At 39.5% G+C, this 24,629-nt stretch overlaps 1 protein-coding gene across 2 annotated transcripts in view; it reads left to right on the top strand.

Annotated features, from left to right (window-relative positions):
• The window catches only part of DMD (dystrophin), a gene marked incomplete at its 5' end in the record, with an annotated part of 2,126,456 nt that overhangs the window by 1,790,365 nt on the left and 311,462 nt on the right, over nt 1-24,629 (top strand). For both annotated transcript variants that reach the window (XM_082864911.1, XM_082864910.1), the window contains one exon: nt 1,177-1,323. In XM_082864911.1, coding sequence (XP_082721037.1) covers nt 1,177-1,323 — 147 coding nt within the window. The remainder of the gene's footprint in view (nt 1-1,176; nt 1,324-24,629) is intronic.

The following is a 24,629-nucleotide window of genomic DNA, read 5'->3' as shown; positions in this document are numbered from 1 at the left end:
CTTATACTCCATATGATACCACATTTTAGTGATGAGGTGTTCAGTTTGATTTGAGAGGATAATGCCATTCTTATTTAGAATGTACATACTGGTTCCTGTCATTTGGAGTCAGAAGGAACTGGAAGGTTATAGATGAAGTCAGTGTAAACAGTGGCTTTATCAACAAAGTGAACCACAAAAATAACACCTGCCCAGATCAAGCAAGTCAAAACAGCACGTATAGCCAAGTAAGTGATGCTGTCCTTGTGCACAGACATCGTATTACACAAACTGTTCTCCGAAGTGAGGGAATTTGTCCCTTAGAAATTGCTCATTGGAACACTGGGACATCATGCATCACGTTAAAGGTCCATAAATGTCGTCTCAGTAGGGTAGATATGATGCATGGTAACATCCTCCCCGTATCTGCATAGGGTTCTTCTCAACAGATTGTCATGATGCATTGCATCACAGAATCCTGCTGTCGTGCTTCAGAGACAGTTGAGAAGCCCCGTGGGAGCCTTCTTCAGTCATTACTACAAGGACTAAAATACCAGGAGACCTGGAAGTCATTCTTAGGATTTGACAAAATACCCTAATCTCTAAATGAATCGATTTATTATGTAGTTGGTGCGAAGTTGGAATGTACTATTTTATGATGGAGTACATCTTTTACTGTTAAAAAAGAAAGCCTCCGTTTTTGGTTGTGAGATGAGTAGAATTTAGAGTCTAGCAGCATCGCAGTTTTCCTTTTCCTTTGCCAATCCTGAATTTCTTTGGAAAGGTAATTTAATTGTTAAGAATATGCACTTTGGAGGCAGACAAGCCTGAGCATGTAACCCCGGTTCCCCAAGTTTGGCCCATGGGGCCTTGGGCAAGGTTTAACCTCTGCAGTTTTGTTCTCTCATGTGTAAAATGAGAATTCGCCAACTACCAACCGCATAGTGCTTTTGTGTAGGAATAAAATCAGATTACGTTTGGACAGAGCTCATCACAGGATTAGGCACCTAGGAAGTGCTCAATAGATATTAGTTATCCACCCATTAACAAATCTTCATTGTCATAATACCACTATAATAGAGCAAATGTTGCTGACACCTCCAACAAAATACGATACTTTGTAGTTCCCATGTGCCTGGTTTTTTTTTTGCTTTAAATGTTCTCATCTTCCATTTTGCCCTTGACTATGTCACACAGGCACTTCGAGGAGAAATTGCACCTCTCAAAGAGAATGTAAGCCACATCAATGACCTTGCTCGCCAGCTCACCACGTTGGGCACTCAGCTGTCGCCATGTAACCTCAGCACTCTGGAAGACCTGAACACCAGGTGGAAGCTTCTGCAGGTAGGCATATTATAAGCATTGCGGTTCCTTCTGTCAGTAAGAGAATATACAGATAAAGCTTGTTTGTAAGGAACAATAAAAGTAATTTCTTCATGTGATACTCATGATAATATTTTGTGAGTGTAGGATATTTTGTATTATTTAATAATTCCCTATGTGTATGTTTTCAAGCCTATTAATATTCATTTTTTAATGGCTTAGAGTTAGACTTTACTATATCTTGCAATAAACATGGACGGTAACGCTGAATCATGCTGGAAGAACTAAATTACTGGCATGCAATGGCGTTGTACTATCATCGCTTGGATTCTTAACACATCTTTCCTTTTGGAATCCTAATGTAAACAAGAGTCAATGGTAAGACACATTCTAAGTCTTTTAAAGAAAGATCATCCTATCACAGACCCACACAACGGAAGTTTTTCATAGGTTTGCATAGTAAATAAAGGGAATGTAGGTGTGCTCAAGGTCACACTTAACTGGCTGTGGGACCTCTGGCAAGTTATTTAACTTTTCTGTGCCTCAGTGTTTCATCTGAAGAAAATGGGGATGTTAAATGTTTCTAAAACATTTGTCTATTGTCAGGACGAGTAAGTCAAAATACATGGGAAATGCTTAGTAAAGTACTAGCCACATGGTCAGCACTGTGTGAATTCTAGTTCTTGGTGTTATTGCAGTTATAACTGTAATTATTATAGCATACAGGTTTTGGAATCAGACTTACTTGAAGTCACTTGGCCTCTTTGATTGTCCATTTCCTCGTCTGCAGCATGCTTGCTGTAATATTAAAGGAACTAATTCAGGTAGAGTTATTGGTACAGTACCTGGCTCACAGTAAGAACTCAGAATATGTAATGGTGGAATAGGTGTGTCTATATGTTGAATGCGTGAAGGCCACCATTATACCCCCAAACCTTAAAACTTGTTTGACCATAGAATTAAGGAATTGTTTCTCTCTTTTTCTGGTTTCATAAGATGCACAGAGTATGCTTCTGGGGACAGAGAGGAAAGAGGAAACTGGGTTTAAAAATATGTGTTTTCCAGATTCAGCTACTTATAATATGTTTACATTTTACTTCCAGTCTGTTTTAAATTGCAGATATCATTTTTAAGTTTTGTAATCGTAGATATTATCTTGCAGTTTGTGATTTTCCCTTAATATTTTTTATATACATTTATTTATTTTTGGCTGCATTGGGTCTTTGTTGCTGCACGCGGGCTTTCTCATTGCAGTGGCTTCTCTTGTTGTGGAGCATGGGCTCTAGGCGCGCAGGCTTCAGGAGATGTGGCACGTGGGCTCAGCAGTTGTGGCTCGTGGGCTCTAGAGCACAGGCTCAGCGGTTGTGGCGGACGGGCTTAGTTGCTCCACGGCACGTGGGATCTTCCCGGACCAGGGCTCGAACCCATGTCCCTGCGTTGGCAGGCGGATTCTCAACCACTGCGCCACCAGGGAAGTCCCTCCCTTAATATTATAAAATGGGCTTTTTGTACATTACAATACTCTTTAAGTAAACATTATTATAATGGGTAAATATTGAGATGAATATATTATAATTTATATTTGTATACTAAAATAAAAATATTTGTTTTCAGTGTTTCAGTAAGAAAAAAATGGTAAACCAGATTACTTTTCCTATTGGCAGTCCATTTAGGGGTGTGACTGAAAGTCCTGTTAAAGAATTGCTAGATCTTTAATGAAAACGAGTTCCAAACTCAAGACCTCTTGAGATCTCATATAATTTAATTTTTGTTGTGATGGATAGTCTTGAAATACATGTATGATAGATTGTTATAAGTGGCATTGACTAAAGCAAGGCAATGTATTTAAGAGATTACATGCATTTCTATGTCTATTTGCTCCCTAGTGGTTAAGTACTATTAAAATCTTATCAGTTTCATCCTTAGTATGTTTCTCAATTTAAACATAAATAAGGAAAGTAATAAATGTCCAAGGAAAACCAATGGACACATTCGTTCCATTCAAGCACTCTTGAACTATTATCTTAAAATTTCTTGTAGTGAGCTGAATGCCACATTTGCTTTCAGAATGTGATGTAAATCTGTGACAATGGCATGTAAATTTACAAATGAGATAAAAATATTATGATAGGAAAAGTTTTAAAAAATCAATGCTAAGTGATCCATCATAGTTACACTGTTATTTAAATATAAAGTATGAGAAAATATAAATAGCTTAATTTGTATCCATTCTTTAAAATGAATAAGGACTTGCTTATAAATATAGGGAAGTACATAAAAGAAGATAGTGTGATGTCGTAGAAAGAGTGTAGGAGTGAATAGTAGAATACCTAACTTCAAATTGAAGCTCAGCTATTATTTGGCCATGTTATCTTGGGAAAGCCATTTGACGTCTCCCAGCTTCTGTTTCCTCGTTTGTAAAACGAGGTAATGCATTTCGTCTTAGGTCACAGCCAGTTCAGTCCTATGATTGTGTATGTGGATATCTGGGGGAGATACACATATGACAAAATTTAGTCTAGAATCAGTGGAGTTGCTTCTTCTTCATAATACAAACGTGACCTGTTGGGATTATGTTCCTCCTCCTATCAATATAATTCTAACTTTTCAACCCCTCATCTCCAACACACATATAACACAGCCTTCTCATATTAAATAATTCAGTTTGCGGCATATGCTCTTATTGTGGCAAATTCCACACGTTGCTAGTTTTTAACGTGACCTTAAGAATAGGCTTAAGAAGTGTTTTTAGCAGAAAGCTGATAAATACAAGGTTTGGGGTTGCACATAACTGAGTCAAGTTGATTCCATTTTTTTCTTTGACCAGAATTCTAACCACTCGGCTTTATTATAAATGTTGAGTCCTTGTTCAGAAAGTGAACAAAGCAAGAAGTGAGGTTCATATCAAACAACTTTATCCCCATTACTGGCAGAGCAACTCATACATCCTGTTGAGAACCTTTTACATTTAGAAGAATGTATGTGAGACTAAAGCATTACCCAGCTTCTGTGGAGGGGAGTGTGAGCCCACCATTATTATGACATCATATTTCTATGAAAATAAAGAACTCATTCACTCACAGTGCTATGTCAGTTAACTAAAATCATGACAAAAGTGTGAGTTCATCTTAGCTTCTGTGTCTGATAAGACAAAGAAAAACCAGGAATGGAGAGTTGGGGTAGTGGGAAGGCAGATACAAGCCTAAGAAAAAGAGTCTTACATTTGAGCAAATAGTGTAACAGAAGAAGTAGAGTGACATACTACCAGGCTATGTCTACTTGATATCAGAATATCCTGGGTTTAGTTACATGATCCATTAATTTTGACTTAAAACAGGCATGCTGGTTTTTTAGCTGTGTGTAGTATCTCTCAAAATGATAGGAACACATAAACCACATAGATATGAACATCAATAGCAATGTAAGACCCAGTCACAGAGTGTCTGTACATAGAAATAGAACGTATAGGGAGTTCTGGATTTATATTGAATCCACGAATAGAAGTATAGAGACATTGATTTGCCCATTTGAAACTCTCTGTGGGAATAAAATCCTATTTTCTCCCTCAGAATAGACACGTTGGTGTGGATGTTTCTGTGAGACCATCGGACAATGTGTTTTGGACAAAGGAAACCATCATTCCTTGTAGTTACAAAGAGTTTTCGTGTACATTACCTCACTTAATCCTCAAAACATTATGATTACGTATTATGATTACATAGTATCACTGTTCCCTTGTACAAGTAAGGAGACTGAGACTTACAGAGACGGTAAGTGACACAATGACAGTCAGACAGCTTTTAGGTGTCAGTCACGATCTGAATCAGTTGTGAACTGCAACTCCCTACCCTTTTTGTTGCCTCTTCTCACAGTCCTGTTAAGTTTGGACTTAACAGAGTCATACTTTAAAGCTATTTTGGGCAACACAATACTTCACTTTATTTTCATGCTTCACTTCTTTTTTAAATAATTCTCAGGGATATCAACTTTGAAAGCTTCCTTTACAAGCCAATGGATTAATGAGCCCAGTTCACTGTACCCCTTAAAAGCACACCTGTCGTTTCAAATATAAAATTATACAGCATTATATTCCTCATTGTCTTTGTAACTCAGCAATTGTACTAAAATCAACCAAAAGTCATTTTAATGAATTGGCTCTCAAAGTGGAACCAATGTTAATACCTGATCCAGTAGAAATGGGTATTGAAACCAAATGGGAAGAAAAACTGATGATAAACCTTTCTAATTTTGAAGCATTGCACACACTTTTAGTGCCATAGTTGTGCTCTTTAGTCACCAAACACAAGTACTACTAGGGAAGTACTACTAGGGAATGTTCTGCCCATTTCTCTGCATCATGAGTAAACCCATGAATAGCAACAGAAGTACTGTTGCTACTAGGGAAGTACTACTAGGGAATGTTCTGCCCATTTCTCTGCATCATGAGTAAACCCATGAATAGCAACAGAAGCTGCAAATACATTTAATATAAAATGTAAATGCTTCGTTGACTGTAGGATGTATAAAATGTAATCACTTGAAAAGTATTAAATATGAAGACATTTCCATGCATGACATTCTTTAAATATGTTTAAGGACAGCATCATGAATTATGTGTTTTTAAAGGTTTCCTAAGATTCTTCCAAAGTCATACGGGCAGTTATATACTCCATCGTCACATCTCTGTGGTAACTTTCTGTCACAGGGATGTAGACCCTCGTCTTCTATATACTCCATTCCTTCTTTCCTTCTTTCCTTCTTTCATTCAGTCAGCAGTGATTAAGCATCTACTATGTGGCAACCAGACATTGTAACTGTCCTATCTGGTCCAAGGACATAGTGACCAAAACTCCCTTCACTGCTTATGCCATCTTAAGCAAAGTTTTTTTGTTTGTTTGTTTTTATAAATTTATTTATTTATTTTTGGCTGCATTGAGTCTTCGTTGCTGCGCGTGGGCTTTCTCTAGTGGCGAGCGGGAGCTGCTCTTCATTGCAGTGCACAGGCTTCTCATTGCGGTGGCTTCTCTTGTTGTGGAGCACGGGCTCTAGGTGCGTAGGCTTCAGTAGTTGTGGCACACAGGCTCAGTAGTTCTGGCTTATGGGCTCTAGAGCACAGGCTCAGTAGTTGTAGCGCCCTGGCTTAGTTGCTCCGCGGCATGTGGGATCTTCCCAGACCAAGGCTCGAACCCATGTCCCCTGCATTGGCAGGCGGATTCTTAACCACTGCGCCACCAGGGAAGCCCTTAAGCAAAGTTTTATAGATGAATTTTCTTTCCTTACTTCCATAATGGCCCACCCTCCCTCCCTTTCTCCATCTTATAAACAAATGTGTGTGTGTGTGTGTGTGTGTGTGTGTGTGTGTGTAGGCTATTGCGACACTAATACTATAAAAGTAGTACCTTTTCAGATCTCTGGTTTACAAATTCTTCAATAATTTCTGACTGGGAGTTTGGTCTGTGTAATAAGATTGGCAAGATTCGTGGAAGGTCATGGAATCATATTTAGCTGGCCAACAAATATTTGCATGGCTTCATTTTTAAAAAAAAACTAAACAGGATTTTTAATTGAAAAAAATTAAAAGTTCCAACGGAGAAGGTTATGTCCTTTACTTGGGTGAGGTAGGTTTTTGCAGCAGGCGTCTGTTCAGCTATCGCTTGGCCAAAAAGTTCATTCGGGTCATCATACCATTGTACAGAACAACCCGAACAAACTTTTTGGCCAACCCAGTATATATGTATGTGTGTTCTTATCGTCGTTGAGTACATGATTTGATCCTTTAAATGTGTTGATGGATTTTGAACATTTTCCTTATGTTCTTTCTTTTTTTTTTTTTAAGGATCTTGGGCTAATCGTTTTACGTTGTGGTTTATGGGGTCCCTTCTTGGCAGGAAATGTAGTGAGCTGGGCAGTCTGCTCCTACAAATAGTGTGGACCCATTACCAACTGAGGGTGAGGAGAGGACAGCCAACTTTCTTCACTTCCGTTTTGCTGAGGGTTGGTTCTGCCGATGTCTCCTTAGCATGCCCTTCCGTGACTTTTTCTTTAATAAGACCAAAAATGATTCTGCTTGTAGTTAGATCACAGAACTGAGAAGAAAATAAGCCTGTGGCCGTTCTCAAAGGAAATGTTTTCCTGCATCAGTGGTTCTCAAATGGTTGTGAGCCTCAGAATCACTTGGAAGACTTATTAAAACACAGATCACTGTATGATCACTGTGTGTGGGCCCCACTTGCAGAGTTTCTGATTCAGTAGGTCTGGGATGGGGCCTGAGATTCTGCATTTCTAACAAGCTCCCAAGTGAGGCTGCTGCTGGTCCAGAGCCCACACTCTGATAACCGTTATTCTGCATTAAACACTTGCTGGGTACAGCTGCGTTTAAAAGGTTAAGTATGTATATGACTTCTGCAAGACACTTTGAGAACTTTAGAGTTACACTGTGGAAAATAAGCATAATGTCATGCAGAAAATTCTGTATCAGGGGAGTGTTACTGTGCTACAAGAAGGTGGAGACCCAAGCACTCGTCTCTGAGGCAGAAAGAAAAGGGTGAAGGGAACTTTTAGTAGATTCCTAGTAACACCATATGAATTTATAACTATAAATCTAAAATGTAAATATGCATGAATATAATAAACATAATGTAAATATGAATTTATAGTTACTATATTTCAAGACACATGACCTAGTTGTAGATACTGAGCCCTTGAATGTAGCCAGTCCAAATTGAAGTGTGTTGTAAGTGTAATATACACATTAGGTTTCAAAGACTTAGCACCAAAAAAAAGGAATGTAAACCATCTCATTCATATTTTTGTATTGATTATATGTTGAGGTGAAAATATTTTGATGTATTTGGTTAAGTAAAATATATCATCATAATTACTCTCACCCACTTCTTTTTTTTTTTGATTATTCAAAGTTAGATATTTCTATTGAAAATGAACCAAGTGAGCCTGTAGCTTCAAGTAAAACAACCGACAGTGTTTCTTTTTTACTTTTTCAGTATGTCTACTAGAAAATTTAATAGTGTATGCAGCTCTCCTTATATTTCTGTTGGATAGTACTGGTCTAGAAGGTAAATCTCAAAACCTAGCATGGGTAAGAGTCACCTGCAGAGCTTGTTAAAATACCCTCCAAGACTCAGTAGGTATTGGCTGAAATCTGTGATTCTGCATTTCTGTCAAGCTCCCAGGAGATGCTGTTGATCTGTGACCACGTATAAAAGATTCGTTCCCAAACTGTGGGTCACAGAGTTTTACGGAGAGGTGTAGAAATATATTTTTGCATGAAGCATTGTCTGTAGCTAGAATACAAAACTGTCTTGCCCATATACCAGTATTTTTCATAAATAAGTAACTGCATGTGTGGTTACTAAACTCATACAGATTTTTATCGGTCGGTCACTTTTTCACAATTGACAGATACTAAGTAATACTTTTATTATGTGCGGATCCTCTAAGTCTTGGAAAGTTAATATGGGATCCACAGGCTTGAAAAGACTGAAAGCCACTATCCAAAAATATTGTAGGAAAAATTATTCTAACACATTCCAAACTGTAGGTAGCTCTTGTAAAAAGATTTCAACTATAACATCAAGTTTGATGTGCCCTTTGGCAGGAATTTTTTTAAGTTGAAGGTAAAGGAAATGAAAAGAACAAAGAGGAAAGAAGAATGTGTTTGTTTTAGAAAAGGTTGGGTCACAGAAGGATTTGTTGACATTAGGAATAGAATGACCCGTGAAAAAAGGGACAATTGAGTTCTAGGAAAACATCTTTTCAGTAAAGAGAGAACAATCATTTATGCTGCACCTCATCTCTGTTTAAAAAAAAAAAAAAACAGAAGTGAACGAGTCCCTTTAAAGATTTAAAGGAATGTGTAAATCTCAATGTCCAGGCTAGTTACAGCCCTTAGAACACACTTAGGTTAACGTGCACTGTCAAGCTTATGGACATTTTCCTCAGTCATTGTGGTTTACAATGTTTTTACAGCTAATTGTACTTTATTCAAGAGGAAGGATACTGAAGTTGCCCAGGTACCCTTGACAGTAACGTAGACCAGATGTTCCAGAGTCCAGCCTCCTCACCCCAAAGAAGAAGAATCTAGTTTTCAAGGGCATACTTTATTTTTTTTTAAAGGCATCAGGATGTGTGGGACCATAGGGAGAAAAATGAATGATGTAGGGAGTGTGACCAAAAAAATTTATGAGGTACAAAATGAGAATGAAGCCAGTAGGAGTCAAAGATATGTTTATGAGTTAGAATGAAAGGCATATTAATTTTTTTAGAGATTTTATAAAGTGAACCAAAATCATTATGAAGTATTAGTTTGGTTACCTGAATGCTTGATCTTTCTGTACTACTTACTTTCTGATTTGTTTTCATCAGGAACACTTTTTGCTAGTTCTGAAACCAGCTACTGTGGCAATACATATAATAGTTTTATTATTGTTCTTAAAGATGTGATGTGTTCCTGTTCAATGTGTTTAAACAGCAGTTTTATGTATGTATTTCTTTTAGCCTCTTGATCTCTCTAATTTCTTTTCAGAAATACGCATATAATTACGAGTACTTAAAATTGCCTTCATGCCCCTTTTCCTTCTCCCTTATTGTGCAGCTGACATTTGCCCTTTCCTCAGAATTCTCACTGCTTTATTCTTCATTCTTCTAAGTGTCCTTCTCCCTCTAGCCTGACCTCCCTCCTTCACTGCAGCCTGACCCCGCCCCACCCATTCTTCTGCATTTGTTTGCCCTGGTGGTTTGCTTCTTTGCTTTTCCCACTCTCCCGCTGCGTGTGAAACACTCCGCCAGCAGCTGCTCACATTTCCCAGGCTACGTCACGCACAACATTCAAAGAGCTGCTGTTCTCACATTTCCACCAGAAAGACTCCACCTCTTCTCCTTCCCTCCGCATTCCTCTAGAAATAACCCGCTTTCAGACCAAATGAAAAGCTGGATGTTAAAGCCAACTCTGTAAGTAGGACTGGAAACCAGCTTATGAAATCCAGAAATGCTATTTTTAAAGGTCAGTACCACAAAGGGCATTTTAAATTACTGTAGGTTGTCTTAATATTTCTTCATTCTTACAACTTCTATAATATCCTTAAAATAATGATCATTATGATATAAATTGTCCCTTCAGTTAATATATTCATTCATTTCAGAGGTAGAGCTGTGGTTGGAAAATAGGATAAATTAGAAAGTATTAGAAATACAGGTTTTTTTTATACAGGGCCATACTTTTTGGGCCAATGAAGTCGCACAAGATAAATTCAAGAAGAATTGTTTTTAGTGAGTATTATGCATTGCTGAGATTAATAACGAGCACTTATCTAGCATTGACTGCCTCACAATCACCCTTTGAGGTAGATATTATTTTTATCCTCCTTTCACAGATGAAGAGAATGAGAAACTAAAAGGTTAGAGTGCTGGCCTGAGGTCGCATGGCTGGTGAATGAGAGCCAGGGTTTGAACCCAGGCAGCCTGGCTGTGGAGTCTGTCAGAACGACTAACTATACAATACCACTTCTTTGCTATAAAGTTAGACAGACGTGACAATATGTCCTCTTCGTTTACAGTTCAAACCTTTAAGCAAAAAGTATGACTTTCTCCTTACATTTACTCATTTGTGAGGGATCACCTGCATTAAGAGTTGAGGAAATGCAGATTTAAAGTAGGATGAGTATATGAGTCTCAGAGCACACTCTCAGGGATCGCCTGTTTAGAACCGAGTCTGAGTCATTCACACATTCAAAAGGAGAATCTCATCTGTAGAACCAGGAGGAATTCATCATCAAAATCTTCCCGACGTGTGCAGAAATACTCCTTCATTCAGTAAATATTTTTCTGGTCCCTACCCTCTGCCAGGCTCTGTGCTATGTAGTAGGGATGCAGTCATGGAAGCACTAAGCACTCTCTGCCCTAATGGGGGTTATAGTTTCTTGGGAAGACAGACATTTAAAAAATTCCCATATAATAATTACAAATTGTGGTAAGTGTTATGAGAGAAGATGCAGAGAAAGCGGCCTTCCAACTGAAACCTAAAGGATGAAGACAAGTTAGCTAAGTGACTTTTCTATTCATCTGTAGCTTTTATTCTAAATAAAAGCCTGAAGCTTGGGACTAACAAACTAAACAGAGTAGTAAAATTCCAGTATGTAAATTTAACAACTAGAAATCATTTGAAGTAATGGCCTGGAGAGTTAATATATAATTAAGTCACAGCAAAAGAGAATTTCCTATCATTCTCTATCACAGACAGCATCCTGTTTGCTTGCTTCGCGGCACTTAACGAAAATCTGTAGCTATGTGTTTGTTTATTAAAAGTTTATCTGCACCACTTTGAATGTCAGCTCCATGAAGGCGGCAGGGGCCCTAACTACCATATCTAATGATACTTGTCAGTATCTTTTACATAGTAGGCATTCAATAAATAGTTCTTGAATCGCTGAAAGCATGAAAGTAAGCAGAAATGTTGTTGAAAACTAAAATAAGGGGAAAACTATACCACAGGCGGTATATTAGGAAACAAAACTAGTATTTCTGAAGAAACAGTATTCATGTCTAGATCTGTGGATGTATAAAGTTTACCAGGGCTTAACTAATTTTCAAAAGTTCCAAAAAGAAAAATAATTGATCGAAAATTAAATGTGCATCCTTTACTCTGTGGTGAACATGGTTTACTCATATCTTAGACCCTTATCAACAGTTAATGATCTGTCTGCTCTGATGACATGGAATATACTTAATATTACCTTTGGAGGAATATGAGATAAAATAGCTTTTCTTCCTCTCGCTGCTTTATTTTAATTTAGGTATAATTTTTTTAGGTATAAGTGACATAATTATACTCATTTCAAGCGTACGACACAATGGTTTGATGTTTGTATCTATTGTGAAATGATCACCACAATTTGTCTAGTTAACATTCATCACCACACCTAGTTACAAAATCTTTTTTCTTGTGCTGAGAACTTCTAAAATAAACTCTTTTAGCATCTTCCAGATAGGCAGTACAGTATTTGTGCGTGTGCAAAAATGTTCATGGAAGCTTTATTCACAACAGCCTCAAACCGGAAACAACCAAATCCATGAACAGGTGAGTGAATAAACCTATTTGGTATATTCATATAATCCATTACTACTAGGTGATGGAAGGAATTAAAAAGAGCAAACTATGAATGTGTGTAACAACATGGATGAATACCAAAAACGTGTTGTGCAAATAAGCTGGACTCCCCCAAAATAGATACTCTATGGTACCATTTACAAGAAGTTCTAGAATAGGCAAAACTAATCTGTGGTGAAATAAATCAAAATGGTCGCTGTCCCTGGAAGGTACAAGGAGAGGCGACCAGGAATGGGCATGAGAGAACTTTCTGGGATGATGGAGATATTCTCTATCTTGATAGGAGTTACAAGGTTGCATAGTTTCCATAACCCATCAAACTGTACAGTAAAACTTGTGCATTTCACTGTATGCAAACCATATCCCAATAAAAATGTTTTTTTAAAGACTCACATAATATCTAAGTGTATAGAATAAACCTTGAAAGTTTTTCTTAGCTTGACCATCTACCTGCACCCCACTTTCCCTTTCATTTTGGCCTGTTATCCTTCCAGTCGTTAATGCATTTACACGCCTACGTAACATACCCCGTCCCTCCCCCCACACACATTTTCTTCTTACATACACAGCATCAGAGCATAGACGTTGTTCTATGCAGAATTGTCTCTGAGAAAGCACATCTGACTGTCATTACCTCCCTGCCTCTTAAGGCTTTCTAATGGTTTTCCCTTGCCTTAGGACAAAGTTCCAACCCCTAACCCTGCTTATAAGTCCCCGGGAGGTCCAGGCTCTTCCTCCCTGGCCAGTCTCACATCCCCAGCTTCCCTGTGCATTAGAGACTTCTTCCTGCCTGTGCTCCCTCGGCCTGAAACATTTCCACCATCCTCCTGCTTTTGACCTGGCTCTTTTTTTTTTTTTTTTTTAACTGTATCTTTTTCTTTCCCTCCTAGAGATTCTTTTTTTTTTGTAAACGGAAGTATAGTTGACTTACAATGTTGCATTAGTTACAAGTGTACAGCAAAGTGATTCAGTTATACATACATATATATATATATATATATATATATATATATATATATATATTCTTTTTCAGATTCTTTTCCATTACAATATGGCTCTTAGGCTCTTAATACACATTCTTTTGGTCACTTCGGTTTTTTTTTCTTTTTTGCAGTAACCAGTTTTTTTAACAGCTTTATTAGAGTATAATTGCTTTACAATGGTGTGTCAGTTTCTGCTTTATAACAACGTGAATCGGTTATATATATACATATATCCCCATATCCCCTCCCTCTTGCGTCTCCCTCCCTCCCACCCTCCCTATCCCACCCCTCTAGGTGGTCACAAAGCACCGAGCTGATCTCCCTGTGCTATGCGGCTGCTTCCCACTCGCTAGCTATTTTACGTTTGGTAGTGTATCTATGTCCCTGCCACTCTCTCACTTTGTCCCAGCTTACCCTTCCCCCTCCCCGTATCCTCAAGTCCATTCTCTAGTAGGTTGCAGTACAGTATTATTAACTGTAATCGTCATGCTGTACCTTACATCCCTGTAACTTAATTTATTTTACAACTGAAAGTTTGTACCTTTTGATGCTTCTCCCGTTTCACCCACCCACCTCCGCCTGTGGAAACCACCCATCTTTTCTCTGTATCTATGAGTTCATTTTTTTGTTTTGTTTTATTTGTTTTAGATTCCACATATCAGTGAGATAACACAGCATTCGTCTTTCTGAGTTATTTCACTTACACATAATGCCCTCAAGGTCCATCCATGTTGTCACAAATGCCAAGATTTCATTGTACAGTTTCTTTATCCCCTCATCTGTCAGTGGACACGTAGGTTGTCTCCATGTCTTGGATATTATAAATAATACTGCAATGAATTTGTAGAAAATGGAGATGAACTTTCATTTTCCAGTTTGATATAAATAGGATATACAGTATACACTCTTTTTCGGTCTCATTTCTTTCAGTCACCATACATATCTTGAGATTCCTCCATGTTGTCACATGAATCAATAGTTTATCCCTGTTTGTTGCTGAGTAGTATTCCATTATATGAAAATACTCCAGTTTATTCATTCACCTTTTAGTGGACTTTTGGGTTGTTTCCATTTTGGGGCTATTACAGATAGAGCTGCTATGAACATTCATGTACGAGTCTTTAAATGGACTTATGTTTTTATTTCTCTTGAGTAAATGCCTAGGAGAGGGACAGCTAGATTATATGGTACGTGTGTGTTTAACCTGTTAACACAAAGCAGCTGTACCATTTTACATTCCCACCAGCAAAGGATGAGAGTTCCAGTTCTTTCATATCCTCTCTAAATTTTGAGATGGTCAATCTTTTATATTTTAGCCATTTCAATAGATACGTAGTAGTATCTCACTGTGGTTTTAATTTGCATTTCCCTAATGTCTAATGATGTAACTTCCAGCTTTCTTGTTATGAGTGCTGGCATGGTGTAACTTTTTTTTCATTTATTTGCTTTTAGCCTATTTGTATCTTTATATTTAATGTGCATTTCTTCTAGGCAGCGTATAATTGGATTTTGCTTTCTCTTAATCCAATCTGACAATCTCTTTTAATTGGGAATATTTAAACTGTTTATATTTAATGTGATTATTGACATAGTTAAGTGTAAACCTATCATCAAGCTACTTATTTTTGCTTCATCGCGCTGGTTCTTTGCTTGTTCCTCTTTTTCTGTCTTTGTTTAGATTAATTGGAATTAATGAATCCCTTCTCTCCTATGTTGGCATATTAGCTGTAACTGTTTTGTTATTTTAGTGGTTGCTTTAGGGTTTACAGTATACATCTTTAACTTATCACAGTGTATCTCTGAGTGGAATTAGACCACTTCACATATGATGTAAGAAACTTTCTATAATATATTTCTATTAATCCCTTTCCAAAGTGTGTGCCACTGTTTGATCCTCTGGGGTCTTTTAAGATTAAGTGGGATTAGGTCAACACTCAGTCTAGGGCTAATTATTCCCCACTACTGAGGCAAGACCATTCTGTGTACTCTACCCAATGCCCTGTGAATCTTGAGGGCTCCAGTATGATTGGTAGGAAATAGGCACTGCTCCCTGCCATATATGAGTGCTGGACAGTGTTATTTCTAATCCTTCCTGGTGATTTTTCCCCAGCCCCCCGCACAGTTTCCTCACGCATGTGCTAATCAGTACTTAGCTAACTATTTGAGGGAGACCCTCTTTAGATCTCTAGGGTTCTCTCTCTGTGCAGCTCTTTCCTCTCTGGGCTTCTGTCCTATAAATTCTAGCTATCCTAGGCTTCTCAGAGTCTCAGTTCCATCCCTTCAACTCAGGAAGTCTGCCAGGATCCTCCTGGGTTCTTCTTCCCCATGCTGTGGTCTGGAAACTCTCTCAAAGTAGTAATCTGGGACTACCCTAGGGCTCACCTCATTATGTTTTCCATCTCTCAGGGGTCACTGTGCTTCCTTGTTTGATATCCATTGTCTTACAATCCATTGTTACATGTATTTTGTCCATGTTTTGGTTATTTCAAGACAGAGGTTAAATTTGGTCCTTATTACTCCATCTTGTTCAGAAGCAGGGGTCCTAAAATAGCTTTTGAAGTACTGGGTTTTTTCCCTTGATTTGGAGATCGTACGCAGAGAATGTTGGAGGAAGACACGTAATTAGTTGATAATGGGCAATCCTCCAGACACAGAGATGCTGTTAGGCACTTACCAACATTGCACATACTTCGTTTTTCTTTCACGACAGCAGTGATTGCCTTGCACTGTTTCCATCGTACTTTGCCTAGTTGTAGTTAGGGCCTTGCTTTTGCAATCAAGTTGGCTAAGCCTCAAGCCTTAGTCTATACCTAAAGAATCTGGCCGGGGCCTAAAGCCAAGGCACAAGGTGCTCCAAGCATTAATTGGCCAATAGTACAGCTGCTAAATCTACTTTTAAAAGAGCTGAATATGTCAGTGTGTTTCATTGCTGTAAAAATATCCACTTTGAATTACTGAATATTTTAATATTCTTTATACTTCAGCAATCATTCTTTAAAAGCTTCTGTTTAATTATTTTTAATACTATATCATTTAATGACCAGTGTACTACCATGCATGTCTTATTTGAGGGAAGACGGCCTGTGTAAGGTGTTACTGCTCATCAATTCAGAGGATTTTAGTTCTGGAAGTCCAGAAATCCAACCCTTGACTTTACAGACATCACATGATATGTCATAGTTCACCCAGCTAGTTCATAATGGAACCAGAACCAAAAACATGTTCTATATTCTTCTCACATCCTTTCATTTTATTCCTAAAAACACACCCTTCAGTTTAAATATTCTATATTCTAAAATATATTCTATATTCTATAGAATATATTCTATATTCTAAAACGTTCTATATTCTAAAACGTTTTTAAAAGGAATTACTTATCCAAATCCCACCAGTCTTGCAAGGTCCATGTGAAACAATGCGATAAAGACTGTGAAAGTGCTTCAGAAACTATTAAATACTATGAAAATGTAAGTTTTAACTATTAACAGAAACTATTAAATACTATGAAAATGTAAGTTTTATTATTAGAACTGCAGTTCATTTCTGTGAAGCCTTTCTAAACTTTTTCACTTTTCTGAACTTGATTATGCAGTGTCTTTTCTAATACATTTGTGCTTCCTCTATAGGAATTTAATCCTTTCTGCCCTGCTGCGTTGTAAAAAGAGGGCCTCTTCTTTTCTAGAATCTACTGATATTTTATAGTACTCCACATCTAGTGGGTTCCCATTAAATGTTGAATAAAATTGTACCAAATTTCTTTCTAGATGTGTGGGTGAAAAAACTATTCTGATCCTTAAAAAGAAAAGGTACTTTCAAAGGTTAGTTATGGTAACACTTGCTCTTTTATATTTGCAGTAAAATTGTTTTAATTTGTCTTACATTCAGCTGATGCATCGTGTCTGCATCTCCTTGTCAAAACTGAACAGATTTCCGGGTTAATGTAATATTGATAATGTCTAACAACAGCTGCCTATACTCGCAAGAAAAAGAAGATAGGAGAGCACAGTCGTGAGCTTCAGATTTTTCCCTCTGCTTTTGGCATGCCTTTCCTCTGAATTATAGCTTACATTTCTTTATTATCTCAGTTTGACTTAGTCTTTCTAAATATGCACTTCTGTTTCTATCAGTAAATATTTACTGAATTACCTCTTAATGTACTTTCTTCTTGTAACATAGAAAACTCACCTGTGGGTGGATCACTCTATACGTGGCACTTAGGAAGTATAGAAAGATCTTGAATTGCTTCAAACAAGTCAGGACCCCCAGTTCTCAGGCATAGCTTTCTCTTCAGACACTTAAACTTTAGGGGCAATAAAGTTATCCACGGAGCTAGAGCTATGGTGCTCCACTTGGGAATTCTGACGTTAGCCTCTTTGAATTAAGTCCATTATCCGTCATGTATCTCAGTATATTTCTGTGCAGTACATAGAATTTTCCTTTCAGAGTTACCTTTCCTCTTCCTGAATGTAACCTGCTGCCTGTCTGCTGAGTGTACTCTTAAATCCTCTTCTTCTCCATGGGTAGTGGCCCCTTTCCTGCTGGGCCAATTAGATACTGATCCTGCCACTGCAGCTTCCTTTCCAGCCTTTTCTGCTCCTATAGCAAGCATGAGAGTTCTCTGCTGGTAGTTAGGATCTATCCCTAGGAAGGTGGGACAAGTTGTCCTCAGTTAGGCCCCAAAGGAGTATTGTTTAATCTCCAGGGTGTGGTGGACGCACTATTATTTCCATTTCCCCAAACCTACTCCCTCTATTCTATACACGTACACCCTTCTCCCTTGCTGGCAGAGACCTGGCTTCTTCAGGATCTGCCCTCCTCCAGATGTCCACGTTCACAGAGGGAGGCCTCAGCCCCAGGGAGTGAATAATGACAGTACCGAGCTATTGCATGGTGATCTGCTTCTCCCCATCTCCTTGCCAAGCATCAGACATGGGCGTTTAATGCAATCTCTGGCATTAAGATACAAAGGGAAGTCTGCTAGCGGAGCATCTGAGAAAGGTTCTCCTCGCCCAGGGAACTAAATGGACATTCTTTTTCTTCTGGATGCTGTGCCTACTTCTTCCCTGTACCTGGAATGCTCTTCCCCCAGATATCTAAGTGAGTAACTCTGTCACCTTCTTCCAGTCTTGCTCAAATCTCAGCTTCTTAAAGAAACCTCCTTGAAAATTAACTACCCTATTTAAGCAGCAACCTGCCCTACGTCCCCCTTCCCAGTCATCTCAATTCAATCCCCCTTACCCTGTCGTGGTAGTTCTTCTACAAAGATGTCCCCCCGCCACCACCACCACCATGAACCATGCCTCCAGTATACCTTGTATAGCCCCCTCCCACACTGAATCTGGGCTGGCCTTGTATTAAAGGCAGAAGTGACATGGCAAGACCGAGCCTACGTCAGAAGGAGGCTTGCAGCTTCTTTCTTGGTCACGTGGAATACTCACTGTGGGGGAACTGAGCTGCTGTAAAAGAAGTCTGACTACCATCAGGTCACTGTGCTGTGAGGAGCTCTAAGCTAGCCACAGGGAGAAGCTGCATGAAAAGACAGAAATGCTTGGCCAGCCCCCAGCCGTTGGAGCCATCCCATGTGAGGCGCCAGATGTGAGCAAAAAACTGCCTGGGACATCCGTCTCAGTCGAGCCTTCAGATGCCTCCTGCTCCAGCTGCCATGTGACTGCAAACACATGAAAGACCCCAAACAGAAAACACCCAGCTGAGCAGATAGTGATAAATGTTTGTTTAAAGCCACTAAGTTCTAGGGTGGTATGGTTCTCAGCAATAGGAATAGCTGGCCTGTTTTTCTGTTTTTCCTTCTTTCCATAGCATTCATAATATACTGCAGAATTAACATATTTAGTATGCTTTTTTAAATTGTCTGTCTCCCACCATGAGAAAGCAAGCTTCAAGAAGCCAGGGATCTTGTCTGTTTTGTTTGCTACTGTATCCAAGGCACCTAAGAACCGTTCTTAGCATGGTAAATATTTGCTGAACGAACGCATGAATGAATGAATGAACCAGAACTCGAGTAGCTTTTCGTGAGTGTGTGGTGAGTTCACCCAAGGATGGCAGAGTGGGAAGATGGGAAGAACCTGAGTCCTAATAATGCCATTGTGCTTCCGAGTTACCCAGTCCTCTGCTCTTGCCTCTGCACTCCTATTCAAGCCATTTTGTGCTAGGTTTTCTATCACCTGCAGCAGAAAGCATTCCATCCGGCACATGGTCTTTCAGACCATCCTGATTTGCAGCCATAGGACTCAGGCATGACTGAACCAGAGGATGCATCCAGGTGGCACACACCATGACACTCTCAAAACGTGACACTCCTACTGAGTGAAGTACCTGGTTTATAATATATTCTTTCGTTAGTCCTTCTCCCAAGAGACCTCCTTGGTCTCCCTGCAACAGATATCTGGAGGGCCACGAATATGACTATAATACACTTCTGGATATGTAACTCCAGAACTGGTTACAACTTCAGCTTTCTCTCAGTTCCCATAAGTCCCCATCCCATGAATTTGCCACACTTACCTGAATTTCTCAGACTTAAGCTGGGACCAGTGCCACTCAAGCTGGGACCTCCACCGCATAGCAAAAGCCAAACATTATTCATTGCCTCTTACTTGCAATGAATTACGTAAAACCTGAAAATGAACAAGTAAATTAAGTCACTATTTGGTTAATGCTTGTATCCAAAAATCACTTTTACGTGAAATTCAGTTCAGTAGTTTTTAAGACTTAAAACCTACATTATGCTAGACAGACTCTTTGGCAGTAGGGACAAAGATGTTCATGACACATGCCCCCTTCAAGAATGATGAACTACCAACAGTACCATAAGGGCTCTGCTAGAGATTTGAGGGGAAATAAGTGATATTAACATGGAGACAGTTAGCTATTCATTTTGCCCCAGGGATGATATTTGAGCTTAGACTTGAGCAATGAGTAGGGTTTCAGAAGGTAGAGAAAAAAATGTAAGACTTTTCTAGGAAGACAGGACAGCATAAGCAAAGGTTAGAGGTTCAGGGAAATCTGAAATAACCTAAGGTTGTTAAGAGTCTGGAATGAATGAGGTGTGGGATGTATGGGTAGGGAAGTGTAGCAGAGGTGAAACAAGTGAAATCGACGTAAATGAAGTGTGTGTAATTAGGAGAAAGGAGACGTCATTAAATATTTTTTTCAAATCTCCTTTTGACTTTTCACATTTGTCACTCATAAGGAAACTCTGTTACACTAACATGATTTTCACCTTTTATAGCTTATCTGGCCCAAGTAAACAAGGGACAGAAAGGTTTTAATGCAAAATATTCATTCAACCTGAAAGAACATTGATGATTCCAGACCATTTAATGTTAAATATTTTAGAGGTCTAGGTTATTTCTTTTTGGTTGAGCAGAATTTGTTTTCAGACTTTGAAAATATATGTTTAGTTTGTAACAGACTAACGGCTCCTGCTTTCAAGCCAGTCTCCTGGGCACCAGCAGGTTCAAGTTCAGCAGGTAGGAATCTGCCCTCTGAGAATGTAGCCTAAGAGTTAAGGAATGCATGATTACTCCTGTAATTACTTGAGAGGGGTTCTGAAATCCTGGTGGGGTTGACGGGGCCACCAGATAGCGGGGGTCAAAAATGTATATGAGCTTAGGAACTCAGACTGGAGCTGCGGTGGGGAGTCAGAGTAAACAGGTTCTGAACATAAAAGATCAGGAATTCAAGTTGACAGTTAAGAAACCAACATCTCAGGGGTTTCCCTGGTGGCGCAGGGGTTAAGAATCCGCCTGCCAATGCAGGAGACACAAATTTGAGCCCTGGTCCGGGAAGACCCCACATGCCGCAGAGCAGCTAAGCCCATGTGCCACAACTACTGAGCCTGTGCTCTAGAGCACGCCAGCCACAACTACCGAGCCCGTGTGCTGCAACCACTGAAGCCGTGTGCCCTAGAGCCCGTGCTCTGCAACAAGAGAAGCCACGGCAATGAGAGGCCTTACGCACTGCAACGAAGAGTAGCCCCCGCTCATCGCAACTAGAGAAAGCCTGCACGCAGCAATGAAGACCCGACGCGGCCCTAGATAGTTAGATAGATAGATAGATAGATAGATAGATAGATAGATAGATAGAAACCAACATCTCAGAAATGTAAACCTCACTTAAAGTCAAAGGCTCTCCAAACTAGGACTTCACAATATACTCACCAAGGCAAGAACTAGTGTCTATTTACCTATGTGGTCTGGAGCACAGGGGATTGCAGATGGTGTGATGGTTAGAATGCTTTCAGCAGTCAGTAACAGAATGCCCGACTTAAAGGGCCTTATATTTGTTTTTCCCAAACTTTTCTGGCCACAAGAATCACCAGGGGCTCTTGATTACATTGCTAATTCCCAAGACCCCCTGGCAAATCTGATTCAATAGTTTCGGGAATTTATGTTTTAAACATGAACCCCAATGGAACCTGGCAAGTTTTGAAAATGCTATCTTAAATCGAGACATCTGGTAATCTAATACAGTGGTTCCCAAACTTTAGCATGCATCAGAATCACCTGGAGGGCTTATTAAGCTACAGGCTGATGGGCTTCACACGGGGTTTCTGATTCAGTAGGTTTGGAGTAAATAGGGTCTGAGATTCTGCATGTCCAGTTAAGTTCCCAGGTGATGCTGACACTACTGCGGTCAGGAACCACACTTTGTGAACCACTGGCCTAACACAACCAGCAGTCCGAAGGTCATCAGATCTGGGGCTGTTTAATTCAGCAGCTGAACTATATTAGGACTGCAGTTCAGCTTCTCTGGGAGTCTCTTGTCTTTCTCCCCATGATTCCAAGACGGCTTCCCACTGCACCAAGCAACATATCCTCAGACAACAATATTCAAGGCAGAAAAGGAATAAGGTACAAGGATAACTCCATGTGAGGTGTGTGTGTGTGTGTGTGTGTGTGCGCGCGCGCGTGTGCTGGAGAAGAAAGAATTTCCCAGAAGCTCCCTAGCAGATTTTCCCTTATGTATCAGCCAGAACTGGGTCTCACTGTACCTGCTTTAAAAGAGCCACTGGCTACAAGGAATGGTACTACTGTGATTGGATTAGACCCAATTTTAATTTTTCCCCCAGCACCGGGTCCACTGACGCTCAGTAGCTGATCATAATTGAGATTCTTTACCAAAGAATAAGAAGTGAATAGCTGTTAGGTAGGCAAATAGCTGGGAATGTCACAAATGGGTTCTGATACTGGTATGATTATAGGTACGTTCAGGGTTGAAAATATTAATATGAATGCCGGTAAATAATATATGATAGTACCTTTGTTATCACCATTTGCAACAGGCTAGTAGACTCATGAAGAATTTGGCCCTGCATATTGGGGAAAAAGTGCCCTTTCAAAGCTCACTGTATACATGTAGTCATCTTGCTTTTACTATACCTGTGTATGGAATTGCAAGCTGTCCCTTCAGGTAATGAAATTTAGAGACGCTGGAACCTGTATAACAGCAAATCAATACTGAAGTTATAGGCAAAGCCTGTACTCGTAGAGACTAACACATAGGATAGAAAGGCTTCGTGACCAAAATTTCACAAATTCCATATTTATAGGCATCCAACACAGACAGCAGACAGTGTGGAGTGGTGTATCTTTTTATACGTTTGCACCTCTCTCTTCATTCATTCGGAAAAGTGTATTTTTTGGTTAACAAACACGTAACTCAGCTATGCCCGTGTGCCCACGGCCAGCATAAAGTGAAAAGCTGAGTTGCTTATTTGGGGCTCACATCATCCAAATACTATATTAAAGAATGCATAAAAGGTCTCTCCTGAATTATAAGGAAAATTTCCTAAGGTTTCTGCATTCTTTTGATAGTGGAAGGTAGTGGCTAATGTTAAGACTGTCTCCTGTTTTATTTTTGTTTCCTTTCAAGAACTAGCTTTTGTTAGGAGAATTGTTAACTTTGAAAGAGGAGCTAAGCTAAGCTGACAAATACATTTTCTGTTGGTCAGTATCTAAAACTGTTCATTACTTCTTCTTTTCACCCACAATTTAGCGGTAAGTTTGCCCTTCACGTAGTGAAACTGACGTCTGCCGCATTTGTAAGCCCCATCCGGCCTGACAGGGTTGTTGGTTTCAGTGCCACAGGCTTGTGTCCAGAGACACAGAAACTGAGTTTCAGAGAAATTTAGCCTGTCGAGAGGGCACCCCATTCCATAATCATTAAGCTGTGGTCAGGACATAGTATCTCGCCCCTCGCCCTGACCTTGTCCACGAGAAGCCTGGGCAAAGACCATGCAACTCCACTAAAACCCAGATCCATCGGGACACTCCCCTTCCCTGGGACAGATGGCAGTTGCGCACGGGGCAAAATTGTGCATGCTAAGCAAAAAATGGAAGTTTCCAAAGCGCTGTAGAATCACTGATAATTTGAGCACACTTAAACCTTCAGCAGGATTAATGACAGCATTTTCCCCCTGCTTCCTTTAGTTGCGAAGATTTTGTTCTTCCTTCTGGGTTGATTGCCTAGAAAATAGAAAAAGACCTTTGAGAGCCTTCGCCGGCAGAGGGTGCGTTTACCATGTGTGCATTGGGTCTCTGGCACTGTGCCCTGGGGCTGCATTCTCTGTAGTTTGTCACACTCACACAGCGGGGTGTGACTGCTTACCATTAGTTTACTGTCTTCTCAGATGGAAGCAGGCACTGGTTTGCCAGCAACTTTCGGTTGTTGTCGTTTTTGAAAACCATGCAACTAACAGATGTTTGTTGTTGGCTCCATATCTACATTCTTTGAAAGCTAGAGAATCAAATTGCTGACATTCAGACAACACTAATTCCCATATCCAGGGAGCCTAATTTGCCATCCCTGAGATCCTGATTCCTGGTGTTCAGGGGTTTAAAAACCATTTCAGTGACACGATATAAGAATGGGCTTGGGAGATGCAGTGCTGTCTCCACTAAAGATAATCACATTTTACAAACATCTGCGTCATTACTGGTATGATTCATCTCTAAGCCGTATACAGCTGTGTTTCCAGTTTCAATTAACAATCCCTTAATTGCATATCCATCTCATGTTACTAATTTAGTTAATTTATTCATAATTAAGAGTATTCTGTTTTCTACCAAGGTTTGTCGAGCTCAGAACATCATAAAGAGAAATATTTTAAGGCAGCATCTCCGAGGGATTTTGTTTCTTATAATTACATCACAGTAAAATGTCATTCATGCGCCCAAAGGAAGATGAATTGCTAAGGGACT

Source organism: Leucopleurus acutus, assembly GCF_964270905.1.
Source record: "Leucopleurus acutus genome assembly, chromosome: X".
In the NCBI taxonomy this organism is placed as follows: Eukaryota; Metazoa; Chordata; class Mammalia; order Artiodactyla; family Delphinidae; genus Leucopleurus; species Leucopleurus acutus.
The sequence above is the reverse complement of the archived record's forward strand: the minus strand, read 5'-3'. Positions and strand labels throughout refer to the sequence as shown.